Below are 16,258 nucleotides of genomic sequence, written 5' to 3'. Positions count from 1 at the left end.
TTGATGGGTCAATTCAGGCTAATGATGTGTGGAAAATTATTTGAAAGGTCAAAGTGGCTCTGGATTCAGTTTTTTGTTTGGTTGCTTCTGCTTGCAAAGCAGATGACCAATATTGATCGCTACAGAAGATGATTTTCTACAGATACTGGTTGTGTTATTTGTGGATGCTCTCAGGAAACAGTGGGGCATGTTTTTAAGAACTATTGTTTTGCTTGTAAAGTATGGCCTTTAGTATGGGATTCTTCTTCTCTTTTGGAGTTTTACGGGATGTTTGTTTAGGACTGGTTTAGGAAGGCAGGTCAGCTATCTACAAGCACTAGTTTTCAATCCTTGCCTATTTAAATCTTATACATCACTTTGTGATGGTCATGGTAATGTTCTATTGACTTTATTTGACAAGGCTATATTGTTTCACTCTTTTCTAAGTTGGCTATTTTGCATTCTCAAATTAGTTTTACTTAGCAAGCTTGGATTGCAGTAGATCTAGCGAATCTTGGAAAGAGAATTATTGTTGTCTCTTGGCATCCTCCTTTGGATGGGTGGTTAAGGTATATAGATGGGGCTTCTTGAGGGGACTCCAGAAGAGGTGGTGGTGGTGGGGTACTCCGGGATAGCATGGGCTACTGGATTGCTGCTTTTTTGGTCTGTCTTAAAGTGTGTAATTCTAAGCAAGTGGAGCTCAATGCCTTCCATCATGGCCTAAGAATGGCATGGGATTTGGGGTTTCGCAGACTTCTTGTTGAGCTTGATTCTCGGACTATTCTTGATTTGGTTTCAAAGATGGAGGATATGCCTAAGCTGCGTTTTATCAATTTGGTCTCTCAATATAGGGAGTTGATAAATCGATCCTGGCAAGTGCAGTTGGTTCATTGTTATCGTGAAGCCAATAAGATGACTGACGGTCTAGCTAATTTTGCTGTTACTGCTCCTATGGGGTTGCATTTGCTGCTATCTTTGCATTTGCTGCTATCTCCTCCTGGGAAAGTGGTCAATCTTATCAGTTAGGATTTGTATGGGGTGCTTTGCCCCCGTGGTTTCAACGCTCTGTTGATTTTTTTCTCCTGGGTTTCATCCCTCCCATGCGTGTGTGTGTATAAATTGTGAAGTACAATGAGGTTCCTAAAGTTTGCCATCATTCTTTACTTCATCTTAAAATTTTAATTACTGCATCAAAAAGTCTCTAATTTTAGTTAGTTAAACTAGCTTATAAGTTCTAAAATAAGTTTATCTGTTTATTTATAGCATTTTTTTTGCTTATAAGATTAAAAAAAAAATAAGGTAGGGGGCCAACTTTAATTTTTAAAATTTTAACACAAATCTCATTTAATTTTATTTTTAGAGAGTATTTGACTTAATTTCTAAAAATTAGCATATACACTTTTAAAATTTTAAATAATTACATGTTCAGTTAAAATACTAATAAGTTATTGATAAATAGATAATCTATTTCATAAAAAGTCATTTATGAATACATTTATTATTAAAATTACTAAAAAGATATTAAATGAGATATGTGGTGAAATTTTCAAATATAATAATAAACTTTGTCAAACTAACTTACAAGCATAGCGCTTATAAGTATTAAAATGAAAAGTTAGTCCCCCAATCAACTTTTTTTTTTAATTTATAAGCCCAAAAAATATTATAAACAAACATATAAGCTTATTTTTAAAGTTTGTAAGTCGATTTAACTAACCTATAAGACAAAACAAGCATCCTCTTGATCATTTTAATAATAAATATATTTATAAGCAATTTTTTACTAAACACATCAACTGTTTATCGATCACTTATAAGTACTTTAATTAAACACATAATTATTTAAAATTTTAAATACTTATAAAGTCATATTAACTCATAAGCTTATTTTCATAAACCATGTCAAACAGCCTCTAAGTAGTTCCTCAATCCACTTTTTAAACTTTTTACATTTAGTCAATTTTGTAAAAAAGGGAGAAATGTGAGATAAATATTTATAATTCCCATTCTACCCCATCTCTTATGACACTTACTCCTAGGGGTGAGCATACAACAGTTTAAACAAGAAAACCAAATCAAACTAATCTAGTTTGGTTTTTAGTTCAATTTTTTAAGTTAATCAGTTAAGTTTAAGATTCTAAGAAAATTTGATTTTTAGTCCAATTGAGTTTTATTATCGAAAAATCAATGGAAAAAACTACATCGACCGAAATCCCTAAGTTACGTTGTTTTTCCTATCTATATAAATATATAAATTGTTTCTAATTCCTAACCCTCATCAAACAACACCTGTTCACTCCTTTTTCTCTCTTAGCCAAAACCCATTCGTTCTCTCTATTGTTGCTTCTCCTTAGTTCTTTAGTTCTTCATATTCTAATATTCATCCTTTTGGCAACTTATCTACTATATTTTCTTCTTGGAAAACTTTATTCTCCATTGTCAATCATGTTATCATTGTTTTGATCGTAGCCACACCTCATGCCATCATTTATGGGTCAGTGATTCCAGGTATTTCTATGCATGGGTCATCTAGGTAGTTCTATGCATGAGTTTGCAATTCTGGGTAGATATATGCTTCATCATGTCCTTGTTTCTAGGACTTCTATTAATCTCTCCTCCATTTGAGATTTTGGGTAATTCTAGTTTTATTGTGTTCTCATTTCTAGGAATCATTAAAGCTGACAGTCGTTTTGCTCATCTTGAGTTGTGTTGATTTTTTTATATATATTTTTTTAGAAAGATTTATGTTAATTGTTATTATTCTTTATTGTTAATGTTGAATAATTTAAGCTTTTGAATTGTTGTGCTTTCATTATTGATTTGGTTTGTGTTGTTGATTATTTGCAATGACCTGAGAAATTATAACACAAGGGATAGAATAGCAAAACTGATGAACCAAACCGAACAAAAAATTTTTGGTTCAATTTGATTCAGCTTTCCATATAATATGTTCAGTTTGGTTCTTATAATTTCAAAGTTCAGTTTTTCAATTAGTTTGGTTCGATCCATTCGGAATCGAATCGACGAATTATATACCCCTACTTACACCCTTCTCATCTCTCCCTCTCTCTCTCTCTCTCTCTCTCTCTCTCTCTCCCCTGCATATCTCTCTCCCTCTCCCTTATCATTTTGTTCCTTTATCTATCTTGTATTTCTCTACATCTCTCTCTCTCTCTCTCTCTCTCTCTCTCAGACTCGGTCAAAGGTCAGTTTCTTATTCAAACCGATGGTTCCTAACCCTTGACAAATTGAATAGGAGTTGGCTCGGCTGTAAACAGTTCAAGTCAATTCAGGTTCCTTCTCAATTTCAAGCCGATTTCAGTTCAATTCAAAGGCAGTTATGGGTTTGATTTTGATAGTTATGGTTTCGATTGGGCCCTATTTGGTCTGATTCGAGGCCGTTTCGATTTTCAAAGTAATTTTTTTTGTCAACAATATAAATTAATTACATTGATTATTAGAAAAAATAAAATTGATTTTTATTTGAAGATAAATTTTTATGAACAACTTGCATTTTTATTGATATACAAATTTGTTACAACAATTGTAAAAATAAAAAAAAATATAATTGAAATTATACAAATACATTAATCTCGTTGGAATTATAAAAAATTTACAATTTAAAGAAAAAGAAAAAAAAAACAAAAAATGGCTTGAACTTAAGTATGTAATTAAATTAGGCTGCCCACTTATCCTTTTGGGTTAGAGAAATCAAAGTCTTCATAGTTCACTTGCCGTGAGTTTACAACTTTCTCCCACTAACCTAACTAATCCCAAATGTGCCCATGCTATGACTTGTGAATTCTCCATATGTGACTCAATTACTTTATGTGTTTTATGTGTATAAGTTTTTGTCCAATCGTCCAACCAAGTAAAGTTTGTGGAACTAAACTAGAACGCTTTTCATTTAGTATGAAATTATTTACACTAAGTAATAGATTAATTGATGTAGTTGATGCTGGAACCGCCAATAATTCTCTTGTCATTTGATTCATTCCTTATATTCTCTTCTGCCTCTGTATTAGATATTGTGAACCTCTCCTAAATTGAGAAGAAACTTCTTCATTTGATTCATTTGTTGAAGTGAATGACCTTTCACTTGAATTATACGATATGGCTGCCATATGAGAATCAGACATTGTTATAACATGTCGTCTTACCTCTGAAACTAATTTAGGTGCATCAAATTCCATTTCTTTAATCTTTGGCATTTGATTGAACTTCAAATCTTCAAAATTCTTGAGCTTTTGCATTTCACTCACAAAAAATGCACTTCCTTGATATATTTTCATGGCTCAACATTTTTGCAAGTAATAATTTAAATTAAAGAAAACAAAATGATATTGGCTTAAAAAATATGGAAAATGATTGCCTTCAAAAAATATAAAAAAATAATACATATTTTTATGGAACACAAATTAAATGGTGTCAATCAACAAAATGTGTACTTTGAAAATCATAATAATTAGAAAGTACGTAATTAAGAGTTAAAAGAATTTAGAGATTTGAAGTATTGGTATTTTTTTTAAAAGATATTTATGGGTATATATAGGGTTGAGAAAATTTTTATTTTTCAAAAAAAAACCCCCTAAGTAATGATTGTTAATATTCTACTGAGAGGGGAGATTTTTGTCGTTTTCTTTTTTAAATTAATAGAAAAAAATAAAGAAAAAAGACCTTCGGCTGTCAAATGACCATTGCACAGCCAACGGTCCATTTTAAATGGTTGTTGTTGTGCATATGAGAGAGGCTGCCACATGGTGGCCTCTCTGTGTGCCACGTGTTGCACATTAAATGGTTCACATAGCCTCTCATTGGTCTCCAATCCAAGGACCAATGGGAGGCTGCCATGTGGATCACTTTGTGTGCACCATGTGACACACACAGAGGCTACCACGTGGTATCATCTCATTGGATAGTTCAATAAAAATAAAAAAAAATTAAATTTAAATCGAAACTAGACCACCGGTTCGAATTCAATGGTTCTAATTCTGATTCAAGGGAGTTGAACCATAACAAGCCCACCCTCCAATCTTGGTTTGGTTTAAGGATAGGAATAATTGATTGGTCCGATTCCAAATTTGACTCATATTGATTCTGGTCCAGTTCATTATTCAAACCAGAGCGTGGCTAGGTTTAATCTCTCTACCCTGCAAGATTACACTGTGAATGTCAATTTCCAAAAAAGGATTAAATTGCAGATGACAATGTGAAGTAAAAGTACATTAAAAGTAAATTACTACTTGCTCTCGTAGAAGCAATGAAGCCTGTTAAGATTGACTCCACAAAATATTTACCTCACAGACTCATAATGTAGTAAACCAGGAATATAATGATGATCCAAAGTAAGAATCAATGTCAAGTAACTACATGTGGAGAAGTTTGAAATCTGTCAAAATTGAAATAGAGAAAAAAAAAATTAATGGCAACGTAGAGCAACCAGAATAATCTCAACAAGCAATGTAGCTCATTGTGGCACAAGATTGAGGGTGCATAGAAAAAGCTCACCCAACTAAATATTGTTTTGTGATACAGAGTGATCGGAAGTATTCAGAGCACCGGCGGTTGATGCTCTTATAATTTTTTTTAGGCAGCGCCGCATACCTTCATTATTGTGTAAGGCACTAGAGAGGCAATGCCATTAGAAAAAATATAAGATGCTCTTAGTGCATTACATTTTAGTGCACCATATGTTTATAAGAATTTAATTATTCCATAAATTATGGGATATGAATTCTATCTTATTTTAAAAGAATGAGCTTATAATCTCGAAACACCTAATAAAATCTCGTACCATTATTGTCAAAATGAAAATTAGGAACAAAGTACTATTTTCTTCAATGTTATTTTATATGGTTACTTAGTTTCATATAATTTGAAATTACTTTGTTGAAAAAAATTAAATGATTTAATGTAAATTTACAACTCATCTCAAAAGATTTTTGTGAAATAATTTTTTTTAAAGTAATTAATTACAAACATTTTATTAACTTAACAGAAAAGAAATAAAGTTTCCTTATAATATTTTTGATAATATTAAAAAATATTAATTATAGATAATACCAAATGAGGTATAGTCATCTTACATTTCACATTTAAAACCTTGTTAGATTTTTTTTAAAAAAAAATATTATATGTGTTTTTTTATGTGAAGAAACTTTATTTTTTTATTAACTTAATAATTTTTTTAATTAATTACTTTATGAAAAAAGGTATCAATTTATAAAAATTTCATGAGATGAATGGTAAAATTTTATTAAATCATTTTATTTTCCGTAACAAAGTAATTTTACTTCATAATAAAATTAAGTAACCATAGAATACACCTTCTTGAAAGATAGGGGGGAAGGGAGGAGGGATAGGCAAGGAGAAGGGAATATATTTAAGGGAGGTTAATTTAGTAATTTTATCACTAATTAATGGAAAAAGGATTAAAAAAAGAATGGAGGGACTACTTAGTTGACGGAATAAAAAATTAAAGACTTTTTAATGTAATTGTTAAATTATAAAGACGAAATAATGAATAATAACACTAAGGATCTTAGTGTAATCCACTCTTTATATTTTAATTATAATATTTGCATTGTTTAGTCTTATTTAGTTAAAGGAATAACACTTGATTTGGTTGAGTCAAATTCGAATCATCAATCTCTTAATTAACTCTACTTAATTATTAAAAAAAAAAGCATTGAGCTTTTTTATTTTGTAATTGTACTACAAATAATTATAATCTTACTAATAAACTAATTAATAAATCTCTATATTAATAAAATTTATTTTATATTTTATTATATAATTTAAATATTTATAAATTTAAATATAATTGGCCTACTTGAAACGGCCATGCTCAAAAAATTGCACATATAAAAGTAAAAAATGGGATAAGCAAAATTACCTAAAGACCCTTTGTGATGAAATTAAAATAACTAATAATCATGCTCATAATTAATAACTAATCCATAAATATTCATTAAAATTTAAAATAACTAATTAGCTATTCCTATTTGTGATGAAATGCTTATACAATTATGCAATTTTTATTCATAAAAACATGACAAAAAGAGTTTTAGCATATATAAAGAAAAAAATAATTTTTACATAAAAATTGAAAAATACACTAAAAATGTTTGAATTATTTTCATTGTTTAGCCTAATTTTTGTTATCCTCTTTATTTGGGTTTGGGCAAATTCTTTAGAATTGTTTGACATTATTGTTGGAGTTGGTATTAAAAAAAAAATCTTTTTATATATAATAATTAAAGAGTATTAAAAAATAATTTAAAATTAAATTTTATAAGTTTTAATTGGAAAAAAAAATTAGAATAAAAATATAATTTTTATCAACTTCTATTTTTAATGACATCTAAAATACACAATTCAACTCAACTCAACTAAGCATTTATCTCAAAAATTTGGGGTCGGCTCTATGGATTCGCTTTCTCCACTCTGAACGATTTTGAGTTAAATCCACAGAAATGTAAATTGCTTCTAGGTCATGTTGTACTACTCTCCTCAAAGTCAATTTAGGTCTACCCTTTTTTTCTTTCTATCCTCTAACCTAATGTGCTCATGTCTATGCTTCACATGACCAAACCACTTGAATCTCCCTTCTCTCAACGTAATAAATCAACCTGCCAAACAAACACTTAATAAATCAACTAATATATGCTTTTACAAGTAACAATGCATAAAAACTATAAATCAGTTAAAATTTGAAAAACATCATAAATAAATAATTAATGATCAAATTATTTCATGTCAATGTTAAAATTCATGATTTTGCAAAGGCCATAATGACAAATTTGTAAAATTTATATTAAATAACAAATATTATGCACAAAATTCATAGGTATTACATATATTTCATAGAAATAAAAATCAAAATTGAAAATTTTAACCTTTTAATTTTTTCCCAGTTTGTTTAAATGTCAATTCAAAATTACTAATATATTTTTCATGTAGTTTGTAATTATAAAAGTATAAATTGCTAAATTCTATACAAATCAAGGACCAAAAAAATCTATTTATATTTCTATTTTGCTATTTATATTTTAATAAAAATACTTTTAAATTATTAATTTAATAAATTAATTAATTATATAAATAAATTTTATCTAAAATTGTGTTCTTGCTACTTTTGCAAATTGGTAAATTATTAATATATTCTTAATATTAAAAAAATAGTGTATCACTCACTCATAAAAAAGTAATTTTCCCTCAAATTTAGGAGCACGAAATCTATTTTTCTGTAAGTGAACTGAGAACACATATAATTTATCTAAAATATAAAAAAATTGTAAAAACGACGAGATTAATTTTATCTAAAATCACATCACAGAATATAATATATATATATATATATATATATATATATATATATATATATATATATATATTAGAAAGTCCTCACTTGGATTTTCAGGAGGCATATGAAAATTTAGATTACACAATGAGAGACTCTCTCATTACCTAATCGTCACGAGACTCCGAACATGTGCTCTAGCAGAAATTGAATTTAGGATGCCTAAGCAGCTTAGGCTAAGCTGTTATCCTAAATTCCTATAGACACTGCAGATTTTGAAATAATAATAAAAACAAAGTGGACTTACTTCACCCTAGTTTTGGGTGGCAATGGCAAAGACCCCATTTGGGGGCTAAGCATTGGGAAATATTTACAACATTAACTATCTAGCAAGGGATTTCCATTAGTTGTTATAGCTCCCAGCAAAAAATGCCAGAGGACCAACTATGGCAGCATTGATATATGTTGCAGGCTCTGAGTGACTATAGTCAGATCGATCATCTGAGTACCCATCATTCTGGTTCGGGCCGCCGACAATGGCTCCGATTAAGATGTTAGGATTAGGGTTTGCTGAATAGTAGAAGGGTTGGAAACCTCCATCACAACCTATAGCTTGTGGGTGTCTTGCTAGAGATGGCAATGAAGATCCCCTGTGGTGAATTCTCTTTGGATAATATGGCCCAAATCCTACCATATATGACATTTTTATTGGGTTCACCCCAAGGATGTAGTCCACCTATAAGATAAACAATAAAAAAAAAAATTAATTAAAGCAATATTTAAAAAATGTATAATAATAGAACAATTTAGAAGTAATTAAAAGAGTGATCAGTGACTTGCCTGTCTTTTTGCTACATATAAGATGGAATTAGGGGTGACAAAGAGATTGCCACAGTTGAAGGTGTGCTTTGTTGCTCTCATGTACTTGGCATATGTGGTGAGCAAAAATGTTATGGATGTTACATATTGAAGGTTACTTTCAGGTAGCTTGTACATGAGTCCCCCTGCATTTCAATTCAATTATTATGTTATGGATCTTCTACATATTATTAACTAATTATTAAATTTTTATTTATACATTTTTGACAAAAATTATTATTAAATTAGGCTATGCCTAGTTGGTCCACCACCTTCTGTTCATGAAATTAATTAGTCAAATTATTTTTATTACCTTGTGTGTATTGTGTAGAACTAGAGGGAGAGTTGGGTAAGATCTTGCATATGAAATTTTCAGCTTCTTCTTTGTATTGCTCAAAATTCTTGTCATTGTTGAGCAGAGCCCTCTGCGGAGGAAAAAAATATATATATTTTAATGGAAGATACGCAGTTTTGTACTTATAGATTTAATTCTATATGCTTGTGAATTACCCTTGACAAGAGCACATGAGCACCAGCATACTTATTGTCCCAGCTGAAAAGGTCTGGTTGGTCATCAGCTCCCAAGGATTTCAACAGATTGTAGTAGTACATTTGATTTGTTGCCCTGAACAGCCATGCCGCTCCCCATAGCAGCTCATCCTACAAATATCCATGGAATAACAGAAACGAATCAAGGGTTAGGGAGCATTTTTGGTAAATAATATAACATGATTATGTTCATTTAATTGCCTAATTTGTGTATTACAATTTTGTAAAACTGGTCTGTTTTCAACTGCTAAACTATTAGCATATCTTACCTTATAGCCAGAATATGAGCAATAAAAAGGGCAAACAGCTGATCCAAGTGAATCACTATAAGCACCCTGATATTGCAATGCAAATTGCATAACCTTCTTAGCAGTGCTCAATAGCAACCTGGAGTATGCTGGATCAGCTCTCCGAAAAACCATGGAAGCAGCAGCTAGAGCAGCAGCAGTTTCACCTGCAACATCAGAGCCAGGGTTGCTTGGAGACACCGCGTACACTGTACGGACAGTGTCCATGTCCTCAGGCCTCTCCCAGCATTTATGATCAACATTAGGATCACCTACACCAACATAGAGTTTTCCAGGGGTGGCTGTGGCGCATTTCAGAAGATAATCTGTAGCCCAACGGATTGCAGCCCTTGCATTTTGGAGTTCAGGACCCATTCTTCTGCCATATTCAAGGGTACCCCATGAAAGCATTGTAGTAGTGAAGGCCATTGGGAAGTTAAATTTCACATTGTCTCCGGCATCATAATAGCCTCCAGTTAAATCCACCTGTTGCAAATGAAAAGTAATTTAAAACCCAAAAACCATTAATTCCAAGAAAGGCAAATGATTCAACATGATGGAAGCTTAATAAGAAAATTGAATAATTGAATAGTTTAAAAAATGATGAAAATGGGGACATACATGGGCAAGTAAGCCATCAGCGAGGCCAGAAATGGACCTCCAAGTGATTTCTTGGGAAGGAGGGAGCCTCCCAGACTTCTGACCTTGAAAGAACAAAATGGATTTTGCCAAGGCATCCTTGTAGTTAGGATTGGCTTGGACAAAACCCAAGAGCAAGAAACACAAGGAGAACACAAGGCAGAAAGAAACTCCTCTCATTGTTGTTTTTCTCTGGGGTACCTTTGTCTAATGAGTACCCTTGCTCTTAGTACCAAACAACAATGTCTTTGTTTTGCTTCGCCTATGACTTTAATTCAACAATGACAAGTGTTTATATAGTAGAGTGTTATTAGGCTTTCTCACCAAAGCGCCAATCAAGGCTTTTCCATTCAAAAATTGATTTTTTTATTGTTGTTGAGTAATAAATTTTAAATTATCTTTTTGGTTTTATTTTATTTTTTGCTATATGCATGTTATTATTATTATTATCATGTTGAAACATCTTGTCTAAGTAATTTAGGGGTTAGAATGATGAAAAAGTAACCATGCAATGTACATAGTAATTATGGCCATATATGGAAGTGCTTATGGTCTTAATTATGCCAACTTAGTTGACTAAATATTGGTGGGTCATTTCCTTTGTAATTGCATAGTTTAAAGCATAAAGAAGCAAAATTTTGTTTTAAAGTCTTATTCTTGCCCAAAATTAAAGCAAGCAAGAAAATGTTCAAGATTCTAAGGGAAAACCAATGTTTATAAAAAAAAATTGCAAATATATCAAAAAAAAGTGTCAAAAAATAACTTATAATAACATTTAATTGTAATCAATAAGTTTTAGTTTAATTATATTAATTAGAATGGTCTCAAATGCTATGAGATTTTGAGTTCGAATTTCAATTAAAATGAATTATATAAAAAAATTAATTATAAATTATGTTGGAAAAGATGGTAAGGAAAATTTTCTAACATCTTATCAAATTTGTTGATTGTTTAGCACATAGAAAAATGTCATTTTAAGTAGTCAAAATATGTAATTTTGCCATTTTATGTGCTTACTCAATTCATGGGTATCATGGATTTTCCTAACTTATTAACTTTATGGTAATTTGGTTTTCAATAGTGGAAAGATTCCAATTTTCAAATCTCATTGAATTAAGATTGGATAGTTAGTATGCCATGTATCAAATTAACTAATGAAATTAAATTTTATTTGATAAATTATTGAAAATCTTTTCCATATTAATTATATGGTATATTATTACAAGAGAAATTTCAAGATTTTTAAAATCTAAACGTTTTATTTAATAATTTAGTGGTTAAAATGTTTAACTAAGGCTTTGTTTATTTTGCAAAAAATAACTTATATATAAAAAATATTTTTAAAAATAAATATTTTTTAAGAAAATATTATTTGGTTGTAATATTAAATTAATACTATATTAAACTAATATGTATTTATATCATAAATATATAAATGTCATATTTTAATACGATTGTCAAAATTTAAAAAATGGCTTGCTCTTTTAAAAAGAAAAAGTTATTTTTCTTAAAAATAGTTTAATTTTTCTTTCAAACAAAAAAATATTTTCTGTTGATCTATTTTTCTAGAGTACCATTTTTCTAGATACTCCAAACTTTAGAAAAATGTAAAAAATATTTTTCACAAAATAAACAAGCCTAAATTATAATTTTTTTTTCTAAAAAATAAAAGTGTGTATATAATTTTAAATATGTAAAACTAAACTATAATGAAAAGGATTTAAAGGTTTATAATAAAACCTAAACTGTAAAGTGTATATATATATATATATATATATATATATATATATATATATATATATATATATATATATATATAATTGAGTTCATAGGTAACAGCAAAGTTATTAGTTAAATTAGAATTTGAAACCATAATGGAAGTTTTTGAGGAAGAAAACATGGCTTCTTCCTATCCTCCATGTTTCCACTGTAGAATCATGTATAACTTTTTCTTCCATAGAGCCCATAAATTGCTTACCCTTTTCCCCTTAAAAAAATTATTGCTATTGACCACAATTTGATTTCCAATTAGAGAAAAAAAAATGGAATGCTACATAACTAACACCATGTTTGGAAGAAAATTTTTAAATTTAAAAAATAAATTTATTTGGGAGATATAATTTTTAAGGGATGTAAGATTTTTAAATATTTCATAACCTTTAAAAACATTACTTTTTAAACCCACCAAATTAATTACCAAAATTTTATTAATTTATCTTTTATTATTTTACCTTTTTTATTTAAAAAAAAAATTCTTTCACTTCATCCAAACACACCATAAATCAATCAGAAAAATGGGACCCAAAAAGGGAAACTCTGTATCTCCCGGCTAACACACATACACACTCAAGTCACTCATGCACAATGTCTCTTCATACTGTTTGGCCAATTCCCGACCAAAATTAGCATCTTCTACCAAAAATTGGGCATCTGGGTTTTGTTTAGTGGGAGAAAATTGACGCACTATTACCGAAAAAACTGCAAAAAATAACGGCCAATTAGTGGAAAATTTTAGGCCAATTCCTCTCTCTGTTTGGCTTGTTTATGTTAGGTTATTATTGGTGAAAGGAAAAAGAAAGACTTGGCGTGAATGGCGCGCTTTGATAGGCCCTTGGATCGCGCTAAGAAATCGGCGCCAAATGTTTAAAATTTATATAAACATTGATGCTTTTTTGAATGCATTGATTATTGTTTTTTCTTTTGTCTTCTTGGGATTCCCTTACTGCCATGCTTTCTCCTTGTACTTTAAGACCAAGCTTGTACTTTTACCCCCTTTGTTTTGAGCTTTTCTCTGTAATTTTGAGATAATATTCGTGTTTTATTATTATATAATTTGATTTAATTCTATATGATATAAATTCAATTTCAATTTAATAAATTATAGGGACCAATAAAAAGGTTAGTTGTTTTCAAGTAATATTTTAACTTGGTATACTAAAACTATAAATTGACTTTTTTATAATTAATTTTAATTAAAATTTAAACTCAATATTTTATGGTACTCTAATATTATTGAATGATAATTATAAATTGCCTTTAAATCTTATTATTATAGTTTGTTTAATTATTTGACTTTATTTTTAAATAAGAACTCTAAGTAATTCAGCAATTTGAGTTCAAATATCATAATACTCGATTTGAGTGGCTTTACGGATTGTCTCATATTGATTTGAGATAATGTGTTTATACTATATATTAAGGGCAAACCTTCTCTCCTCTCCTCTCCTTAAGCTAGTTTTAAGGTAAAATTAGGTCTGATTCATTTTTTCTATATGGTATCAGAGTTTATCTTACTTCAATATTGAGCCACTTACAGATGTATTTACTTTTTTCATGTTTGGGCTAAGAGAGATGTGTTGTCTCACATTGATTTGAAATAAGATATTTATATCATATATAAGACTTGCGTAAACCTCCTCTCTTTAAACTAACTTTTGGGGTGAAGTTAAATTTGATTTATTTTCTCCATATTATAAACATAATTAAATTTTTTTGAAAATATTATTATTTCTTTAATATACAATTAAAAATATTAATCAATCTCTAATTTGAGCTCAATCAAACTTATTTGAATTCATATTTGATACTTAAACCTACAATTAATGAATTGACTTGGAACATTTAAAGTATTTTATTGAATTGAATTTGAGCTCTAAAACGTCAAACTTAGTCAAATTTGTTTGAATTTTCAAATTAAATCGAACTCAAATTTAATATAAAACATAAGGATCCTCTAAAATTGAAGTTCAAAATATATGTGTTTTGATTGAGAGAAGAAAATAAAGCTCTATTTATTAATATTTTTAAATTTGAGATGAAATTTGCAGCGTTTAAGCTTGAAGTCAATGTGAATTGGATAAGTTTGTGTTCCAATTTGAAAAAGCTTTGTCAACAACAGGAAAGTATACATATTCATAAGCTTTGTCAACAACAGGAAAGTATACATATTCATACTTCAAATAGGAAAAATGTGAAAAAGGAAAATTATTCACTTTGCATTGCAGATGAAAATAAAGAAGATAAAACTATAAATCAATGTTCAACATTACTTTCTTGTAAAATGTGAACTTTACTTTTGTGTCAGGATTAAAAGTGCAGCAAATTATTGTAAAAAAGAAACCTATTTGTTATTTATTGGTAACAAATTAAAAAAGAAATTGAAAAAAATAAACATGTGAGACATGTTGAAGTCCATTTTCATATAATCAAAGTTAATTATTTACTTATACTGCTGTAAGTCTCTTTTTTATCAATCTGGTTACTTTGTCAATTTGTAACACAGTAAAAATAGATAAGATCGATGGCTTTTTGGCTAACAACTCCGTTCAGAAAAAAATTAATAGAGGTAAGAGTTTAATAGCAATTTTGACAAAATAAATATATCTGATTTATACGCTATTCTGATATTTATATATTAGTTATTGAAGAATTGCTTAGTTTCAAAAATTTTAGTATGCTCGGTTGCTATCTCGAGATCATCATTTATAATTCTACCTCTTATGTTGACTCATTTTGCTAACGCTTCGTTAGTTGTTCCTTATGGCTTGTTAGGCAAGCATCCGATTCAACTATCATTTGGATTGTTTCATTTAAGGATATTTTCGGTTCGGATTAGTTCGAGCCATAAGATGCTCATGTTAGTCATTTCTAGACTTTCTTAACCTCTTGATCGTTGACTTTTTGATCATTGTGCTGACTATTTAACCGAGTGTTGAGCCTTTAAGTCAGTTTTGGACGGGCTATGTCATTAATATTAATTAAATTTAATTAAATGATATCAAAGTCACTTGGGAATATGTAAAGTTAATTGAACAAAAAACCCACATAAAATCAAATTAATAAAAACGTTAATTAATTAAATAATAACTGAATATTATGTCTTCTATTACAATTGACGTCTTAGTATAATAGTAAATGGCCATACATCTTGATATCAAAATTATAATCTAAATCTCTTGATTTAAATAAAAAAAATTCAAATTTTTAAGTTAAATTTCTTGGTTTAGACTTATTTTAAGGTTACATTAATCTTAAATTGAAATTTCTAGGCTAATTTAGATAAAAAAAAATAAAAACAGATTAAATTAAACTTCTTTAATAAATATAGAGATTTAATTGAACTTTAAGTCAATAAAAATAATTAATTTAGAAATCTTATTTAGATAAATAGTAATTGATTTTAATTTTATTTTATAGTTGAACAACATATAATGAAAAATGACTTCACTTTTCTTTAATGTTTTACAAGACAATATAGAATAAGGAAACATATTATATAATGTGGGCATGTCATCTACGGAAATGCCCCAAAACATATGCCAACATAATCATTTACCTGTTGAATGGCAAAATTTTATGGGATAAGCTTAATTCTAGGAAAAGTTACTAGAATTTTGGTGATCATTGAATATCCATGGGGTATATAGCACTTTGTTGCAATTTGAAGTCTTGGACTTGAAGAATTGCTTAACACCTTTTAATGCATTGCATTGTGCTTAGTGTTCTAATCTCGGCCTCCAATAATTGAATTACTTTATTATTACTCTTAATACTTTGTTTGCTTTTAGAGAATAAAATAAGAAGATAATCACATATACATAATATAAATTTGAAATGCAAAATTACAATTTTACATAAAAAAAAA

General features: G+C 29.1%; 2 protein-coding genes across 2 annotated transcripts; one reads left to right on the top strand and one right to left on the bottom strand.

Annotated features, from left to right (window-relative positions):
- Positions 1-615: 615 nt before the first annotated feature.
- On the top strand, positions 616-1,005 carry LOC131171180 (putative ribonuclease H protein At1g65750). The gene has a single exon (XM_058130651.1). It carries the CDS (start codon positions 616-618, stop codon positions 1,003-1,005), a length of 390 nt encoding a protein of 129 aa, XP_057986634.1.
- A 7,365-nt stretch (positions 1,006-8,370) lies between these two features.
- Positions 8,371-10,870, bottom strand: LOC110651981 (endoglucanase 9). Its single transcript, XM_021807464.2, has 6 exons — positions 10,597-10,870; positions 9,958-10,461; positions 9,650-9,799; positions 9,453-9,564; positions 9,122-9,285; positions 8,371-9,017 (listed from the first exon to the last, which is right to left on the bottom strand). Exons 1-6 carry the CDS (start codon positions 10,792-10,794, stop codon positions 8,685-8,687), a joined length of 1,461 nt encoding a protein of 486 aa, XP_021663156.2. The 5' UTR covers positions 10,795-10,870; the 3' UTR covers positions 8,371-8,684.
- Between the last annotated feature and the right edge of the window lie 5,388 nt (positions 10,871-16,258).

Source organism: Hevea brasiliensis, chromosome 12 (assembly GCF_030052815.1).
Source record: "Hevea brasiliensis isolate MT/VB/25A 57/8 chromosome 12, ASM3005281v1, whole genome shotgun sequence".
Taxonomy (NCBI): domain Eukaryota; kingdom Viridiplantae; phylum Streptophyta; class Magnoliopsida; order Malpighiales; family Euphorbiaceae; genus Hevea; species Hevea brasiliensis.
This window is presented reverse-complemented; position numbering and strand designations above follow the sequence as displayed.

What these genes read in the sequence shown, in the direction of transcription:
- LOC131171180 (XM_058130651.1), top strand. Translation starts at nt 616, where the DNA reads ATGGGCTACTGGATTGCTGCTTTTTTGGTCTGTCTTAAAGTGTGTAAT.
- LOC110651981 (XM_021807464.2), bottom strand. Translation starts at nt 10,794, where the DNA reads ATGAGAGGAGTTTCTTTCTGCCTTGTGTTCTCCTTGTGTTTCTTGCTC. An exon ending in GCTCATATTCTGGCTATAAG is followed by an intron (nt 9,800 to 9,957) that starts GTAAGATATGCT and finishes GGATATTTGTAG; the next exon opens with GATGAGCTGCTATGGGGAGC. An exon ending in TTCTACACAATACACACAAG is followed by an intron (nt 9,286 to 9,452) that starts GTAATAAAAATA and finishes ATTGAAATGCAG; the next exon opens with GGGGACTCATGTACAAGCTA.